At 36.4% G+C, this 16,631-nt stretch overlaps 1 protein-coding gene across 1 annotated transcript in view; it reads left to right on the forward strand.

Annotated features, from left to right (window-relative positions):
- Positions 1 to 16,631, forward strand: part of IL1RAPL1 (interleukin 1 receptor accessory protein like 1) — a 701,170-nt gene that overhangs the window by 659,312 nt on the left and 25,227 nt on the right. Inside the window, exon 7 of the mRNA XM_026047316.1 lies at positions 15,185 to 15,317. Within this exon, the coding sequence (XP_025903101.1) occupies positions 15,185 to 15,317 (133 nt within the window). The remainder of the gene's footprint in view (positions 1 to 15,184; positions 15,318 to 16,631) is intronic.

Raw genomic sequence — 16,631 nt, forward strand, 5'->3', positions numbered from 1 at the left:
TCCTCTCTGCCCAACTCTCCAGCCTGTCCAGGTCCCTCTGGATGGCAGCACAGCCCTCCGGAGTGTCAGCCACTCTACCCAGCTTGGTGTCATCTGCAAACTTGCTAAGGGTGCATTCCGTGCCCTCGTCCAGGTCATTGAAAAAAGTCATTACAGCACTAGCCAAAGCTTGACTCATAGTCCAAGGAAATATTGCCACTCATCACAACCTAAAAAATCTTCACTTCATTATCAGATTTCAGCCAGAGTAGAAACAAATTTGCGACTTTATCGAGCTTTTAGTTTCTTCGCCTGTTTTTCATGACTCTTAATTTTTCTCATTGTTTAACACTTAAGCATCATCTCATACAATGAAGTCAAAGGAGATGAATTTAYGTAAAATAAAATTTAATTGTTATGCAAAATCTATTACATAAAAAACCTARCCAAGTATTCATAACTGATTCTATTTATACTGAAATCCAGACAAAATAATAGATAGTAAGCTGGACAATTCAATTCAGTTGGATAAGCTTATCTAGCTACTCTTTATTGTAACTATATTTTTCATTGTTTAACTTCTCAGTTAAATGTACTTGTTTTTGTTAAAAAAAAAAAAGAATTTCTATTGTAAGTTTTTTCATATTTTCTACTGCTAACAAACCTGATTATTGGCACTATTTTATATGTACAACTTGTCGGAACAGAGTAATTGACTACTTAGGACAGATCATATGATCTTGTTTATTATTAATAGCATGGTTGAATTTGGGAATCTGTGTGCATTTTCATGATTAAAATACTGTTTTCCATGACTATTACTCAGCTGTCTTAAAGACAACTTTTTGTTGGTGCATTGATCAAGAAAAAATTCACTTCCCTAAAAAAAAAACCAAAACGATTTTTTTGATTATGGGAATCATGAAAGTTTTAAAGTATATTTGGTTTTCATCTTGTTTTTGTGAGCTTCTTAGATTTGAATCAACTTTGTGGATTTTCTGTGTTTCTTTTATTTGTATGCCTTCCTGTAGTAATATGCAAGTTCCTTGGGTTTTCCCTTCAATCCTGTGGACAAGATCATGATGAGCATTCAACCAAAATCTGGAAGTTATTTAGACTTCATAAAAGCAAGTGTATGTGGAGTCCCCACTTAAACCTACACCCGTACCCCAAATACCTTCTGATCTAAGACATGTGGAAAAAACATAATTCCTCTAGCCTTTTGTGTTCAAATGAAATTTATCACATGCACTCAGGTGGCTGGTGAAAACACTCATAAGAATTTTTGCAGGAACCCCTTTATTTTCTGTATACGTCTTCAAATACAATAGTGCTATCACTCACTCCCTCACCTAGACCACAACTTAGACCACAGAGCACCTCCTCTGGGATCTTCCCACACTCCAACCTAGGTAGGGTTGAGTATCCAAAAGAGACTGTCTCAAAAATGGAAAAAATGTAGGTGAGAGGKACTGGCAAGTAAGATCTGGTATTCAGCAACCATGCAGGGAAAGAGCTGAGACATAGTAGAATATATTTTGACTATGAGATATCTAACAGTCTTAGTGAGGGCTTTTGTTAGAGAGAGGATCATTTCACAGATAGTCAGTTTTTCACATTTTTTTTTCCTAAATATCTGCCATTGAACTGTCAAATGCAGGATATTGGCAGAAATAGATCTTTGCTTTGACACATTGTTCTACTCTTTCCTGGTTTTAGTACTCAAAGATTAAGAATCCCAAATTAACATTTGCAAAATTATTTGTTTGAAGGGGTATTTAAGTGATTTTTTTTCCCACTGATCTCACTTCAGATACTCCATAGGACTTCATTAAAGACAACGTATGGATTTAAACTCCATTGAGAGTGTACATTATGTGTTTAGAAAGCTGGCTGAATATGTAATTATGCAATAGTTAATGCCTAAGGCCATTCATTTTGGACTGTTGTATAAATAATACTCATTTTCAAATGCCTGTAATTATAGCACATTTTAAAGGGATGCTATTTAGATGCCAAAGGACTGAAAAGTAAACACTATACTAAGCACTTTTTAAATTTTTATCATTGTTTTATTATCCAGCAGTTTGCAATAACACTTACAAATTATTGCATCAATACAAGGCAGAGCCTATAGCTTCAAGGTTAGACTTGAGACCTGTTAATGGGTTAAGTAGCATAAAAGTTAACACAGACCCTTCTTACTCCACAGACACGGATTAAACACCTAGCTCCAGGTCACAAGTGAAAATGAACTTCTCAGTCCTGGTCCTTCTGGGGCAGTTGTGCCTATTAGAAAGCCACCAAACAGCTTGGCATGACCAGCAGAGAGGCCAAGGATGGTGTGAACTGGGGGCTCTGCTTGAGGGGCAGCCCAGATTTCTGCAGAGATTGCACTGAGTCTTGATTTCACAGTCGGAGACATCAGGACCTCCCTTCCTGCTCAATTGGTACAAATATCTATCTCTGCTCCAATAACCAGCAGCTGGTGTGTTTTATACATCTTATGTCACTCGCATTCTGATGTTAGTCATCACTACAAGATGGGCAAAACCAGTCAAATACTGAAACTGATATGCTGCACAATGTTCAGTTTTCCTGGGGCTTACATGGAGCAGGTCTTCTGCTTTTAAGAAATGCTGCAACTCCCAGGCCCCTCACAGCACTGATGACATTGAAACAAACATTTACTGTATTGATGACGATGCAATGGGAGGAGGGAAGGCTATTTAAACTGATTAGGAAATTCAGAATTAAGGCAGTAACAAAGCTTGGTATCCTGCTACCTGACCTCAGGTTTTTGGCTTCAAATACAGCAGTCCTAAGCCCCTCAGGAGTTAGCTGGCAGGACTATCGGTAGTGCAGCCATGGAAATGAAGTAAAGGAGGATGAAGGTGGAATATGGAAATGAGACTGACATGGCTGCTGCAAGAAGACAAATCATATGTCATTCAGACTTGATGTTGTCCAGATTTTCCAGGACTCAAGAGTACATTTACTTGACAAAAATGTGCCAGGAATTATGGTAACTTGGTGATTAATTGTTCTTGAAAATTGCTTTGGAATAGCTGTGTTTTATGATGTCCAATAATTCACCTACTTCAAGCAGAGAGGACCAGGTCAGGCTCTGCTGCTTCTTACTGGACCTCTTGCCCTGTCCTGAGGTTTTCTTTCTCAGGAGCCACAGACAGCTTGGCGTCAGCTCTCGAGTAGGTGCCATTTAGTTAGGAGTAGCTAGGGGTATTTATTTAGGAGTGAAATGCCAAAATTCTTCCTTCAGCCAGCTCCATTTTTTTCCTGAAGAGTTTCTGGTTCTAGCACAGGCTCTCTACTAATAGTAGAGAAGGCTCTCTTATACTTAAAATTCAGAAAGCAGAGTATACCAAGAAGAATTTGAGCTTAATCCTATTTCTGTACTTCTTCCTTTAATGTTAAGTAAGACCTGTGGCAGGACTGGCTGGATTCCTTTTGTTCTTTTTGTGGTATTTGTGAAGCTGCCCAGGACCAAGTGTTGTCTACCAATACACAATTGCACATAGATATTCATCTTATACTGCAATAGTCTGTTTTTCACCTGGAAAAGAAGAGGATCATTAAAAAAGACTCCAGTTTGGTCGTGCTCCCAATTAAGAGTATAGTACAGGTATATTTATAGAGGCTGAGTGAGCTGGGCCTGTTTTCTCCAGAGAAGAGAAGGCTGAGAGGGAATCTGATTAATGTGTATAAGCTCAGGAAGGGAGAATGCAGGGAGGAAGGGGACAAGCTGTTTTCACTGGTGGCCAGTGATAGGACGAGTGGTAATGGCCCTAAACTGGAGCACAGGAAGTTCYGTCTCCAGGTGAGGAGGAACWTCTTTACTGTGAGGGTGACAGATCAGTGGAACAGGCTGCCCAGGGAGGTTGTGGAGTCTCCTTCTCTGGAGATCTTCCAAACCCGCCTGGATGCCGCCTTGTGCCCTGTGCTGTGGATGTCCCTGCTTGAGCAGGGGGGTTGGACCTCTGAGGTCCCTTCCAACCTTAAGCATACTATGATTCTGTGATCAGAATTTCAAGCAGAAGCTTGTCTAAATCATATATATATCTCTGCTATCCTTTTCTGTGTTTTGCTTAAGTAGGAAAAAAAAAAAATAAGAATAAGCATGAAATATTTTCATACCCCCTCAGAGACATTGTTGTGGCAAAAGGGAAAATTGGTGTTGATTTTACTTATCTGCTTTGTGAGTTACCAATGGGTTCAGTTCATCAGGGCTCACATTTCCAGTGTATGGCATGGTACATAACAGCTTTCCAGGGGAAAATTTAAACAAAAATGTAGTTTTACATTATTTTGAACTGAATTGAAATGGTGTGACTCACTGAACAGACATATTTTATTTCAGCTGTATTTAGCCTGCTATGCCACATTTCTTCATGGGAATTGTAGTTTCTCCAATCTATAGTCTTGACAGAATACCCTGGCTTTTTGCCAAATGACATTTTTCATCATATGGTCTGATCTGACAGAACTAGTTAGTTCATGAAAATCTTATCACTGCTGATGTTTCTAGCACATGCTGAAGAGTTCGGATTACCAGAGTAAGTACGATGTTAGTTGTCATTTGCTATTTGAAATCTAGATACTTTCTTTACTTTCTTTAATAATACTACAGTTGTAGGTAACACTGTGCCTGCTAGTTTCGAAGAGCCCCATAAAAAATAAATAACAATAAAATAAAAATGTCATGGTCCATATACAGCTCATTTCTACAATATTTTTCAGAATATCTTACTTGCTTTATTAATCCCTTGTAATTAATTTATCAACTCCATGCTAGAATTTTCGAAAAAAAAAAATTTGATAATTTATATGTAAGTTGAAATGTCAAATCTTTTCCTTGAGATACTGATATTCTTCTTTAAATGTAACAGTAAATTGCTTGCTACAGCACCTCAGAATTAACATCTTTTTGGGGGAAAAAAAAAAAAGTGCTGTTTATTATCTAGAATCCAGGGTAAATTTTACATTTCCCCTTGCCCAGAAAATGCTGCAAAAAGAATCTGAAAAGGAGGCTATGAGAATGTACTGTCACTGCAGCTGGTGGTCAGGATTTATGTTCAGCATTTGTTGATGTGGACTAGTATCCACGAGAGACCAAGGCAAGGCCACTACATTCGGTTCAGTAGAAATAAGAAAATAGGATTTATAACAAAACCTTCATGGTAAGAGATTTGAATGTTTTCATATATTGAGCTAGTACTCTTCAGGTTAAAAGTTATTTCTGCTGAAGTTTACTCACTACATGCAAGCAGCTCCTTAGGACAACCAGCTTATTTTGCAATAGCTGCATTCCAGCTCATAGGAGCCAGCTAAGTCCCACCTTCAGGCTGCTACATCTTTGCCTGTGGGCAAGTGAAGGAAATGCTGTGAAAGCTGAAATGGCTTGAAATTGACTTCGTGAACTGGTAACAGCATCATACCAGGTTTGTAATTGCTTAGGACCCCAAATCAGTTACAGCTCTTAATATATTTCTTATTAATAAATATTCTTTGCCATAAAGGTATGCAGTGATTTTTTTTTTCCAAGTGGAACCTCCCTAAAATATACAAAGATAAAGAGAACCATCCTCACAAACACCTCTCAAAAATTTACCTGGTGCAGTGTTTTTCAAAGCTAAAGCCTCAGGAGGGCAAGGTGGCCCTATGAGATTGCTAAGAGCAATGTCATCACTTGGTGCATGACCTACACACCTAACATTGGAGGTGCGGAGACCAACATGTATCTGCCGCACTGGGATGCTTATGGGACTATTTTATGTCAAATTAAACTTATTTCCTAATGCTTAGACTTCTCTTACCATATAGAACCATTAAAATGCAAAAGTCATAGCAATGCAATCAAGGGCAGGGTGGTCTAAAAAGAATCAAGAAAAAAAAAAACAGAAAAATGTTAAGCTATACATGGTGTAGAGGGATTTAAAGTTCCTGAGTTCGCATGGGTTTAAAAAACACATGATGTCTGACATTAGAGTCACATCTGTTTTCTGCTGGAGATACTCAGTTACTCAGGATATTTTCTTATGACTTGCAACTCTAAAACAGGTAACCTTTTTAAAAAAGAAATTATCTTTTCCTCTGACAGGATATGAAAAAATATTTGAGAAACACATTTGTCTATAAAAATACGAGAAAATACTAGCTTCTGAAGCAAAAGTTAAGTCAAGCTTGTAAAACAACAATAGTGTCTTTCCACTTTAGCAGCTTTTGTTTAGGCTTGTGATAGTTATCTGCAATTCTAGTCTTTACTTCTGAAGAGGGAGAAAGAAAAAGTATTGTTTGTAGAAATAATTCATCGATCTGATGTTACCATTTATGTAGATGAGAGATTTGCAGCTAGTAGAATTGAGGTTATTAGTTCAGGGGGTTTATTACCTCTAGTGAAGTGAAGGTTGGTAGGTAGGTTACCCAAGAGATGTTTCAGGCATTTACATTTACAGCCCAAAATCTCATAGATTTTTTTTTTTTTTTTAACTGCAATCTGCTGTGGAAGTTGCCATCTTCATTGACTTTCCTCCCACTCCCCCTTTTTTTTTTTCTTCTCCACAAGAATATTTAAATAATCTTAGGTTAATCCGAACCATGGTCTTACCATGTACATTTAAGTATACTTTTTAAGTATAACAACTTTTCACCCCAGCATAATTTCCTTATAGCAAGCTACTTCTAGGATGCATTCTATTACAATATTTAAAGCAAAGAGGAAAGCAGACCTTTTTTTGGGATATGAAGTTGCTGCTGTATTCTATTTGGTAAATACCACTTGAGCACAATGGACACAGGGAACAAATTGAAACATACATAATATCTACTAGAAAAAGCATTATGTTGCCTAGTGATTTAAATTACAGGGCCACAGGCTAATTTTTTTAAATTCAACATCCAAGGTTTTTTTTATTTTGTTTTGCTTTCTCAAACGATGTACTGTCTAGATCAGCTTAGATGTTATTTACAAAAAAAAAAAAAAAAAAGAAAAAAAAAGATTATAATGATAGACCTAGTGAAACAAGTTCTTTGTTTTATGTCTCAGTGGAAGAGGAGAATGCATGATAGGTACAGAATCACAGAGAGGCACTTCTGGTCCACCCCTCCTGCTCAGCTCAAACAGGACCATCTCGAGCAAGTTGTTCAGGTCCATGTCTATTTGGGTATTGATTGTCTTCATGGATGAAACCTCTACAACTTCTCTGGGCACCTGTTGCATTTTCTTAGCATCCATTCAGTAAAAAGAACTCTTTTGATGAAGTGGAATACCCTGTGTTTCAGTTTGTACCCATTGCCTCTCATCCTCTTACTATGCACCACTGAAAAAGAGTCTCTCTGTATCTTTCCTGCACTCTATTTCATAAGACACATTGATAAGGTCTCCCTAAGCCTTCATTTATCCAGACTGAGCAGTCTCAACTCTTAGCTTCTTCTTATATGAGAGATGTTGCAGTGCCTTCATCATGTTGAGGGCCCTTCACTGGGCATGCTTGAATATGTCCATGCCTCTCCTGAAAACTCATCACTTCAGGTGTGTTTCACCAATACTGAATGAAGGGGAAGAATTTGCTTCCTTGAACTCTCCTCCTGTCACAGCCCAGGGTACAGTTGGCCRTTATAAGAGATTATAAAAGACTTTTCATTATACTACTAAATGCACTGTATCTATATTTCTTATCATAAACTAACCCCTCTCCAAGCAGTATAAGCACAAGCAAAAGTCGTTACTTGTCAGCACATAGCTTACAATAGCATTAATGCACTATGTTTTTCCTATATAACATAGACAAGCTAACTTACACAGTGAGAGGCTGTGGCAAATGCTGTCTTTTTAATGAGATCCACTGAGTGTGGTGAAAAATAGAGCACTGCTGTGAATAAATTGGCTTGCTGCTGATTCCAAAAACGTATTTTTTGTGAATTGCCTAATAAGGAGAAAGACTAAGAATAATTAGACAATGCAATATAGCATAATAGATGCCAACAGATTAAACCATACATACATGTCACCAGCGCTACCTCATTTTGAGTACATTCCAATTTATTATGTTTTAATAAATAATAAATAATAAATAATAAATAATAAATAATAAATAATAAATAGTAAATAGTAAATAATAAATAATACATTCATTTTAATAAATAAATAAGTAATGTTTATGAACTGAAATTATGTCATATTTTATATATTAGGAATTTCACCTGTACTGTCTTAAAAAGCAAATTCATACTCTGGCTTTTTTCCCAGGATTCTTTCAAGCTTTTCTAGTTCTAGGATCACTCTTCCTCATCTGTGAATATAGACAGTCCTACCAATGCCAGGAATTTCTTCCRTTTTTCTGCAGACTGTCAGAAGATAATTTGCTATAAAATGATATTTAGTAGTATGTCCTGTCTGAAAACCTACCAGGCATTTCCAGCACTGGACACACCATGTTTTTGGAGACTTGGGCAGAAGGGTAAAAAACATAGAATTTATTTTTCTTCTGTATTGATAGATCAGATTATCAATGAACAGATCACTGATTTATACTCTAGCGTGAGAGGTGTGTGAGTTTGTGAGAATTCCAACCACAAACAGTCACTTTATTTCTAGAAATTGTCTATATTCTATTAGATGATAAAAACATAAATTTTCACCACACTTTGTAGTAAATGCAGAATTTTATTTCTACTCTTATTTAATAAAAGATTGTTTAGGTCTATTCTACATATATAATATACATATATAGATATTTATTTATCCGATCTAAGTAGATCCAGAGCTCAATAGTATTGAACTTTCTTTGTTGTAAAATATGCATCTTTTTGCATTAGGGATAATATTCAAAATATGAAGCAATTGGGCAAATACCAAGCTGGTGATCTTAATGCTTTTGAGTCACTATACTCAGAGTAGTGAGTAAATTTTCTATGTGACAGAAGAATCCCAGTAAGATAGTAAATTTATGATACGGATATCAGTATGTTAAAAGGTAACTATTTATTGCTTACCCATTATTTCAGAAGATGAAATAAGGGAAAAAAAAATGAGACTGAAGTTCACAAAGTTGATTGTATCTGTAAACAGACAGGCAAATAAAGATCAAGCTTTTTATCCTTATCTTCCAGAGTTTGTACCTTAACTGTCAAACATCTGAAGCCCCAGGAAAAACTTTTATTGCCTCTAGAAATTGCCTATCTCAAAATTAAAAGTAATCACTTCAGAAAACAAAAYTTTATCAAGGGGAATAGAAGAGACAAAATGGATCCACAACTACGTGAAAGACAGGTCTTCATAACCATCCCACTATCTGCATGGAAATAGTATTTCTTTGCTGTAAACTTTTCTGAAGGGGGGAAAAAAACAGCACTGAGAAAAAAAATCTTAATTTTTTAAGATTAAAGGTCAAAAAAAGACAAAAAAAAAAGGTCAACATCTTTTGGGAGAGGAGGAAATAGCACCCAATAGGTAAGGGTAGCTAATCATAGCAGAAATTGTAATATGGATAGGAGCTAACATTTATCTCAGAGCTGAAGGCAGGTAAACTGTAAACAGCTACAAATATCTACTCTAGGCATCTTACTGTTGAATTAAACTATAGGATTTGATTCAGCAGCTTGAAGCCTCATGTTGTAAAAAAGGGTTTTTCATGTGTCAGTCTTTGGCTATGTGTGGGTAAATGAGCATAGTGCTTTGCTGAGTGGGCACTATTTTTACATTAAAGAATGTAAATGTAAATGTAGCAGACAAAAAGTTGGCCTTTCTCTCAATTAAAAGAAATATGAGAAATTCAATTAAATAAATTCTAAATGCTCTAGTAAATAGAAATAYCTACAAATTCAGAAGCCACTGTGTACTATGAATTAGTACATTTATGGCCCAAGGAACTTATTTAATGTAAAATTGAAAGACCTTTGCAACCAACACTCCATTTTGTAGCATACCAAACTATAGCAGGTTTATTAGTTAAGAGATATATCTATACCTAATCACATTTGACCACTTTGTATCATGCTTTAATGGTAATGTTTGAGTAATACCCATCCTTTTCAAACCTACATCCTCAGATATTTGAGAAAAGGGAATTTGTAGTTTATCTTTGCAACTGCATAGATATAAGACATGATTTGCCAAAGACTTGACACAATGTCGCTCAGTGACAGGTTGGAAATTAACATTTCCCAACTTACAGTTTATTTTGGACAATAGACGTTGTTTTGACTTGGCATTACCTGATACATGAAACATTTGGTGAGATATTTAGGAATTGGTGAGAGAGTACGAGGTATCAAAGTATGAAAATGTGTGTGTGAGCAGGCAGGCAGTAGAGCAGGGGGGTGATGCTTTGTGAGGACAAGGAAGGCACCATGAAGAATCTCTGCAGGGCATCCTGCTCTGAGGGAAGGCAGGCAGATGAATCTTTCCACAGTTCAAAATATTTGTTAGCATTTTTGGTTTTGTTTTTTTTTTTTAAAGTCATGTTTACAATATGGCTTTCAAGCTATCTTTCTTATGATGAAAAAGGTTTCTCTGAGAACATGAGCAGCTTCTATCTTCTGCTGGTGTTTTTGAAGACATCGGCAAACAGTGTGTATCCTGGCTKTGTCATTGATTTTGTTAGGAGTTGCTACCTATCCTCCACATATAGGAAGTACTCTTTTTTTTTTTTTTTTTCCAATATTCTTTGTTTAGCATGAATGAAAAGGATGTTATTTAGTGTGTGCATTAGATTGATTATCTGCCTTGCCCTTTTACAATTTCAAGTGTTAGCATTACATAACATCACAAATGTTGTCATGCTTATAGGTGTGCAGGCATTATCTGCACATAAGTGTTATAACTGGTTTACATTGTACAATAAAAGAAGTCTTGTATTTAAGAATATTCAACATTTCTGCTCTCTTGGCCCTTCACATTATCAGATGCTGTGCCTGCCTTTCAAATACTTCACTGCTATAATACATCTTTGTGAGTTCTTTTAAAAGAGGTTGTAGAAGGTGTTTGCTAATTATTATCAGTGCTTCCCACAGAAATGGATGTCCTTCAGTGAAGAGTCTATCAAATCAAAGGGTAGAATGGTGCCATCTCAGTGTACGCTAACATCTWTGACTAATGGTGCAAGTGTAATTTAAACTGCCCATACAAGATGTCATTTCACTTGCTACAAAACATTCACTATTTTCTAATTATAAGTAGCAGGTTCTTAGCATGTCGATGTTTTTAATTAGGGCTTATGCAGTAGGAATTTCTTTTGATTAAAAAAACATATAGAATTATAGTTCAGAAGACAGACAGTGCCCTCTTCTGGATAGAGGCTCCCATAACAATGGTCTGAGAAAAGCCCCAAATATTGCCAGTTAGGGAACCAGGATACAAAAACGAAGCATTGCTAAAGGGATTTGCTGGTTTCAAGGAAATATATWTTTTTTTTATGTTGTGCTTTCTTGTATTGCAGGCTACTGGAAACCATACTATGAATTTCCCCCTGCTACACACACATTTTTCCCAGTCAAAGAGATTTTGATTAATTTAGCTTAAATCCAGTTGGCTGGAGTTGACAGTGCATCTTTACCACAGGAAGCAGCAGGGACATTCAGTGATGTTTACTGCATTTTTTTTAAAATCAGTTCAGTAACACTAATTTATGTTCAGAAGAAAAGATGAAGGAGACAAATGCTGTTGAAAATTGGCTTTTTTAGATGATTTCTATACGCCTTTATTATGTTATTTTAAGTTAAAAAAAATATTTAGAAGCCCTTTTTTTTTCATTTTCCCTTTATTCTTTTTTTTTTTTATTTTAACCTTTTTGTCCTCAGAAATTATAATCTCATCCTTCTGGACGTATTTAGGTCCATAAAAATGCAGTTTACCAAACACCTAAATGGAGACAGAAAATGCTCAAGTATTTATAGTCTCTTACTGCAAAGTGGAGAGACAAAGAGAGAGAGRGGAGCATGTATTCCCTTAGTAGTTAATTTAAAACATCAAATTATTTCAAAAATAGACTGTAAAACCATAATAATCCAGCATTTACAGGAAAATTTAAATTATTGTCTGAGAAAGAATAACACTTCAATCTATCAAGCTAGTACAGTTTTCAGTTCATTTCTGCAGCTTTTCTCAGCATAGAAAACACACAGAAGTAGTTGTTTAAGGTTAACTGTGAATGATTTCTATTTATCAGTTGGCAATCTGCTTTGTACACTAGCTAAATAAAAACAAAGTATCTTTTGTATTTATTTACTTAGTTTTTCCATGATTTCTAATAATTTGCAGACTTCTTAAAAAACAAATTGTGTATGGAGACCACGTGGTTATTACAGCTGCCCTTCTGCAAAACATGCATTCACTGATCACTTGCTTCCAAGTTACCCTTCTTCTCTGACCACTTGCTTTGAAGTTGTGCTTTTAGAGGAGAATGCAACCAAGAATACAACATGCACATGAGGGCACAAAGACAGCCCTGAAAAAGAGGTCAAGACATTTTCCCAAAATATTGTACCTGTTCATATTGTTGCCCTTGGTGCACGCTTTGGTAGTGAAATAATATAGGCAGCTGTGAACATCTCTGGTCCAAAAGGATTGGAGCGACTCACCTACAACCCAGAGCAGCTCCAGAGCAGCTCCGCAAGTGAGCCCCACTGTCCCTTCAAAGTAGCTGTTAGTGCAGAAAGGCCAGGCCTGGTCATTAATGGTCACGGTGAGTCATTAACTGATCACTGAATCTTTCTTGATGACCTGCTAATGAACTTCCCACTGGCTTATTGTGGTCAGGGTAGAAAGTATAGGTAATTTATAGCTCAACACCTCACACACTAATAGCCTTTGCTCAGTAACTCTAATGGCACGCTGTTATTAAGAGACAGTATATCCTTCCTAATTTATTTCCTAGGTGTAAATATTTCATGTGGAATGGAAAGTTTGAATTCTCTGTTTAAAAATATGCCTAAATATTTTATTTGTGGAGGATGATTCTTCAAAGATTTAATGAGGAAAAGGCCTTTGTCTTATAATTTACTTTTTCTTACACATTTAAAATATGTTTATTTTAAAAAACAGAGCTATGCATGTTAATATCCACCTATAAAAGACTGAGAGGCCTACACAGTACAAAAATCAGCTCTCAGGAGATTCCTGTTAGCTGCAGGGGCTCAGAGAGCTTTGATGGTTCAGTGCTTGTGGTGTCTAATCTCTGTGATTCATGGCTAAATTGGCCAGAAGCCACAAGGCCTCCTGCTGCCGTCTTACCAGCTCTTAAAATCTAAAAAGTTTGAGATGGGCCTTCACTTGGTGAAAAGCTCTAGAAGAAGCCCAAGAAGTTGCAGTGATGCATTAAGTAGCTCTCTTTCCTCTCAAACTGCTCAGCAAGGCCTTATGGGTTTTCTCTTCACAAAGGAAATTGCTTTTGCTTTAACTGTGTAGGTACCCTCTCCCATATGGAAAGTAGACAGTATTCACAATTATTTCATAGTATTTTTTAAAGTCCTGAATATCTTCTGGATTTGGTTATTGTATCCCTTGTAGCTAGGCATTCATGTTACTTTAAAATTTGGTATTTTTATTTTTACATGTTCACTTTTCATTATTATGATGCAGCAGCAACAACAACAACAAAAGTTTGTGTTTATGTGTATATGCAATACAAAAGTGGGTTTGCATCTATTAAAATATCCAGGAAACAAAAGAGAAAGTTTATCGTATTCCGTTATAGTCTTTTGTGCATTTGACTCACACGGTCTCTAAGTGTCAACTCATTCCCTGGAAATGACTTTGAGTTTGCCAAAAGCTTCTTTCCAGTGCTTCCGAATGGTGTTTCTCAAGCTCCTCACACACAGAGTGAGGAGATGGGTTATGAGGAAGTCTTGCTGACCACTGCTCCTGGTGGGGCTGAGACATGAGCTCTGGCTGGTGCTAAAGAGAAAATTTTTACCATCCCATTAAAGATCTTCATCTTACATTTGGTAACATGGGTCTGAACGACAGTTAAGWTTATCCAAATGTCTCACAAGTCAGAGAATCAATTTTATGCCTTTTGATGATAAATAACTTTGCCTCTAGTTTTGAGGACTGGGATATCCCTTAGCAGGCCATCCTGACATATGGCAACAAGGCACTAGCTGAAGGCAAGTTATCATGAAATGCTTACAAGAAGGTGCCAAACAGCTGACAGAAGCAAAGTCTTTTGGCCTTGCCTTGACATTGCACATTTTGATCGAAAACATGCTTGTTCTGCACTTTCTAAAGCCTGCATATAGGTGTTTGGGTCAGTCATGGAGCCAGATTCTTTTTGCAGATAGCTCATCTTCCCATTGTATAGAATCTTGCATTTGTTTCCATGCTAAAAAAAAAAAAAAAAAAAGTGTTCAAATATTATAGATTTTTGATCACTAAGGGCCAGATCATCACTTGAAGCATTATATTTAAAGGAAATTCATTGATCCTAGATGGACTTCTCAAGTCGGCTGTGTACAGAAAAGAATGACAGAACATAGACCTAAACGAATGTTGACAATGTATATTTTTTCCAGAAGCAGTGGTCAATCATCTTTCAAGACCTAAGATCAAAAATGGAAGTTTTAAATAAAAAATGAGCTTGTTCTCAATGGTAATGTCAACTCTATAACATGCACATGCAGAGTCACCCAGAGCACAGGGCACAAGGCGGCATCCAGGCAGGTTTGGAAGATCTCCAGAGGAGGAGACTCCACAGCCTCCCTGGGCAGCCTGTGCCTGGGCTCTGTCACCCTCATTGTTAAGAATTTTTTACTTCAGTTCCTGTGGAACTTTTGATGCTTCAGCTTGTGGCCATTTCCTCTAGTCCTATCGCTGGTCATCACTGAAAAGAGAAAACATAAAAGTTTTCTTTCAGAGAAAACTTAGGCAACTTTTTGTTTAAGTAATATAGTTTAAAAAAAATGGCCCCTTATTTCCTTACTTAGAAATGTTGGCGAAAGAATAAATATATATGGAAAAATTCAACTATTTTTACTGTATTTATTTTCAGAAAATATACTGAACACTGATTGGAAAACAAGTAGATATTTTTGGATACTTCCAACAACAGCTGGAAACAGAGTGTCTCTACTGATATCATTTCTGCAAATCAAGAAAAGCAGATCATTCTTTCTTTTTCCTACAAATTTAAAGTAGCATACACACACCCATATATATACATATGTATTTTCTTATTTTTTTTTCTGACAGGTGGTTCTGCTAATCTGACCTGCCGAGCTTTCTTTGGATACAGTGGAGATGTCAGTCCTTTAATTTACTGGATGAAAGGAGAGAAATTTATTGAAGATTTGGATGACAGTAGAGTCTGGGAAAGTGACATCAGGTAAAAAAAAAAAAGCCTATTGTTCTCTCAGCCATTGTCTGTTTTGATGGTTAATGAAGCTTGTTAGCACTAGAGTTATGATTCTTTTTTTTCCAAATCCACTCTTTACCTTTACAAGTCTACGAGTAGAGAACAGAAAACTATAGGCACCACCAACATCTGATATTAGAGAAACATAAAAGCAGAATGGTTGCTCTACTAGCACCACAGTGCAACCAGCTGGAATCTGCATAGCGACTTTTTCAAAATGTAGCAAACTACAAAAATAGCCACTAATGCAGATAGAGGTCTTTTAAAACATTAAGCTGTAAATAAATGTTGACGTTTGACCTCCCTTTCCAAATATGTTGATTGCTCTTTTTCAAGAAAGAACTGAGTTTCCTACCACGTTATTCAACCTGTGAGATCCAGAATTCCTTTTATGTGGGCTGTTTATAGCTGATGAAATATTTGTTTGAGAGGATTTGGCAAGTGACGTCATGTACTCTTATTGCTTCTAAAAGTGCTACATCATTTTGAAATTGAGGGAAAAAATGTTAATGAAGTCAGAGCAACATCCTAGAGTTGACATTCTTTATGTATGTTTATGTCTGTCTCTGAATATCATGGATAAAATCTAGAAATGAAGACACATATAAATGTGCATTACTGAAACCATTAATTACAGGCATATTATCTACCATGACTGTCTATAATAGAATAAAGTCTTAGGTTCTTATACAGGAGTTTACTATCTCGTTCAAAAATGAGAGGTCAATCTCATGTTCAACTTCTTTGACTAGCCAAAGTAATAGAGAAAAATCCTTCACCAAAATCAAGAAGGTCACATCAGCTTTCACAGATATCTTTGCCATGGCCCATGGCCTCAGATATTGGTAAAATGGAAGCACAAATATGTCACCTCTTTGAACTTAATTCTAGAAAGCTCAAGATCGATATGCCACATTACATAAACTTTCTTTTTTCATTTATGCCTTTCCAAAGTCATTCAGGGATTTAGAATTTTGAAAAGTCAATAAAAACTTCTTTACAACTTACTTACTTTGAGCAGAGGGGAGGAGGAAGACTGTTTTTCACCCCTTTCGCCAGCTATGGGAGCAGCTTGCCATTTGTTCGACTCAGTGTCTAAAGCCATAGTGGGATTTGCAAARAGGGAGAGAAAGCAATGGGAAGACAGGTGGAATCTTAAGCAGGAGATCTCTGATTTTATCATCTGTATGAATGAATGATATCAGGTATCCCAGTTCTTTCTGTTGATTTATAAGTCACAATGAAATGTTATAATGCATTCAAGAAATATTTTTTCAGACTCTA

This window comes from Nothoprocta perdicaria, unplaced genomic scaffold (genome assembly GCF_003342845.1).
Source record: "Nothoprocta perdicaria isolate Ctin4 unplaced genomic scaffold, notPer1 scaffold_49, whole genome shotgun sequence".
In the NCBI taxonomy this organism is placed as follows: Eukaryota; Metazoa; Chordata; class Aves; order Tinamiformes; family Tinamidae; genus Nothoprocta; species Nothoprocta perdicaria.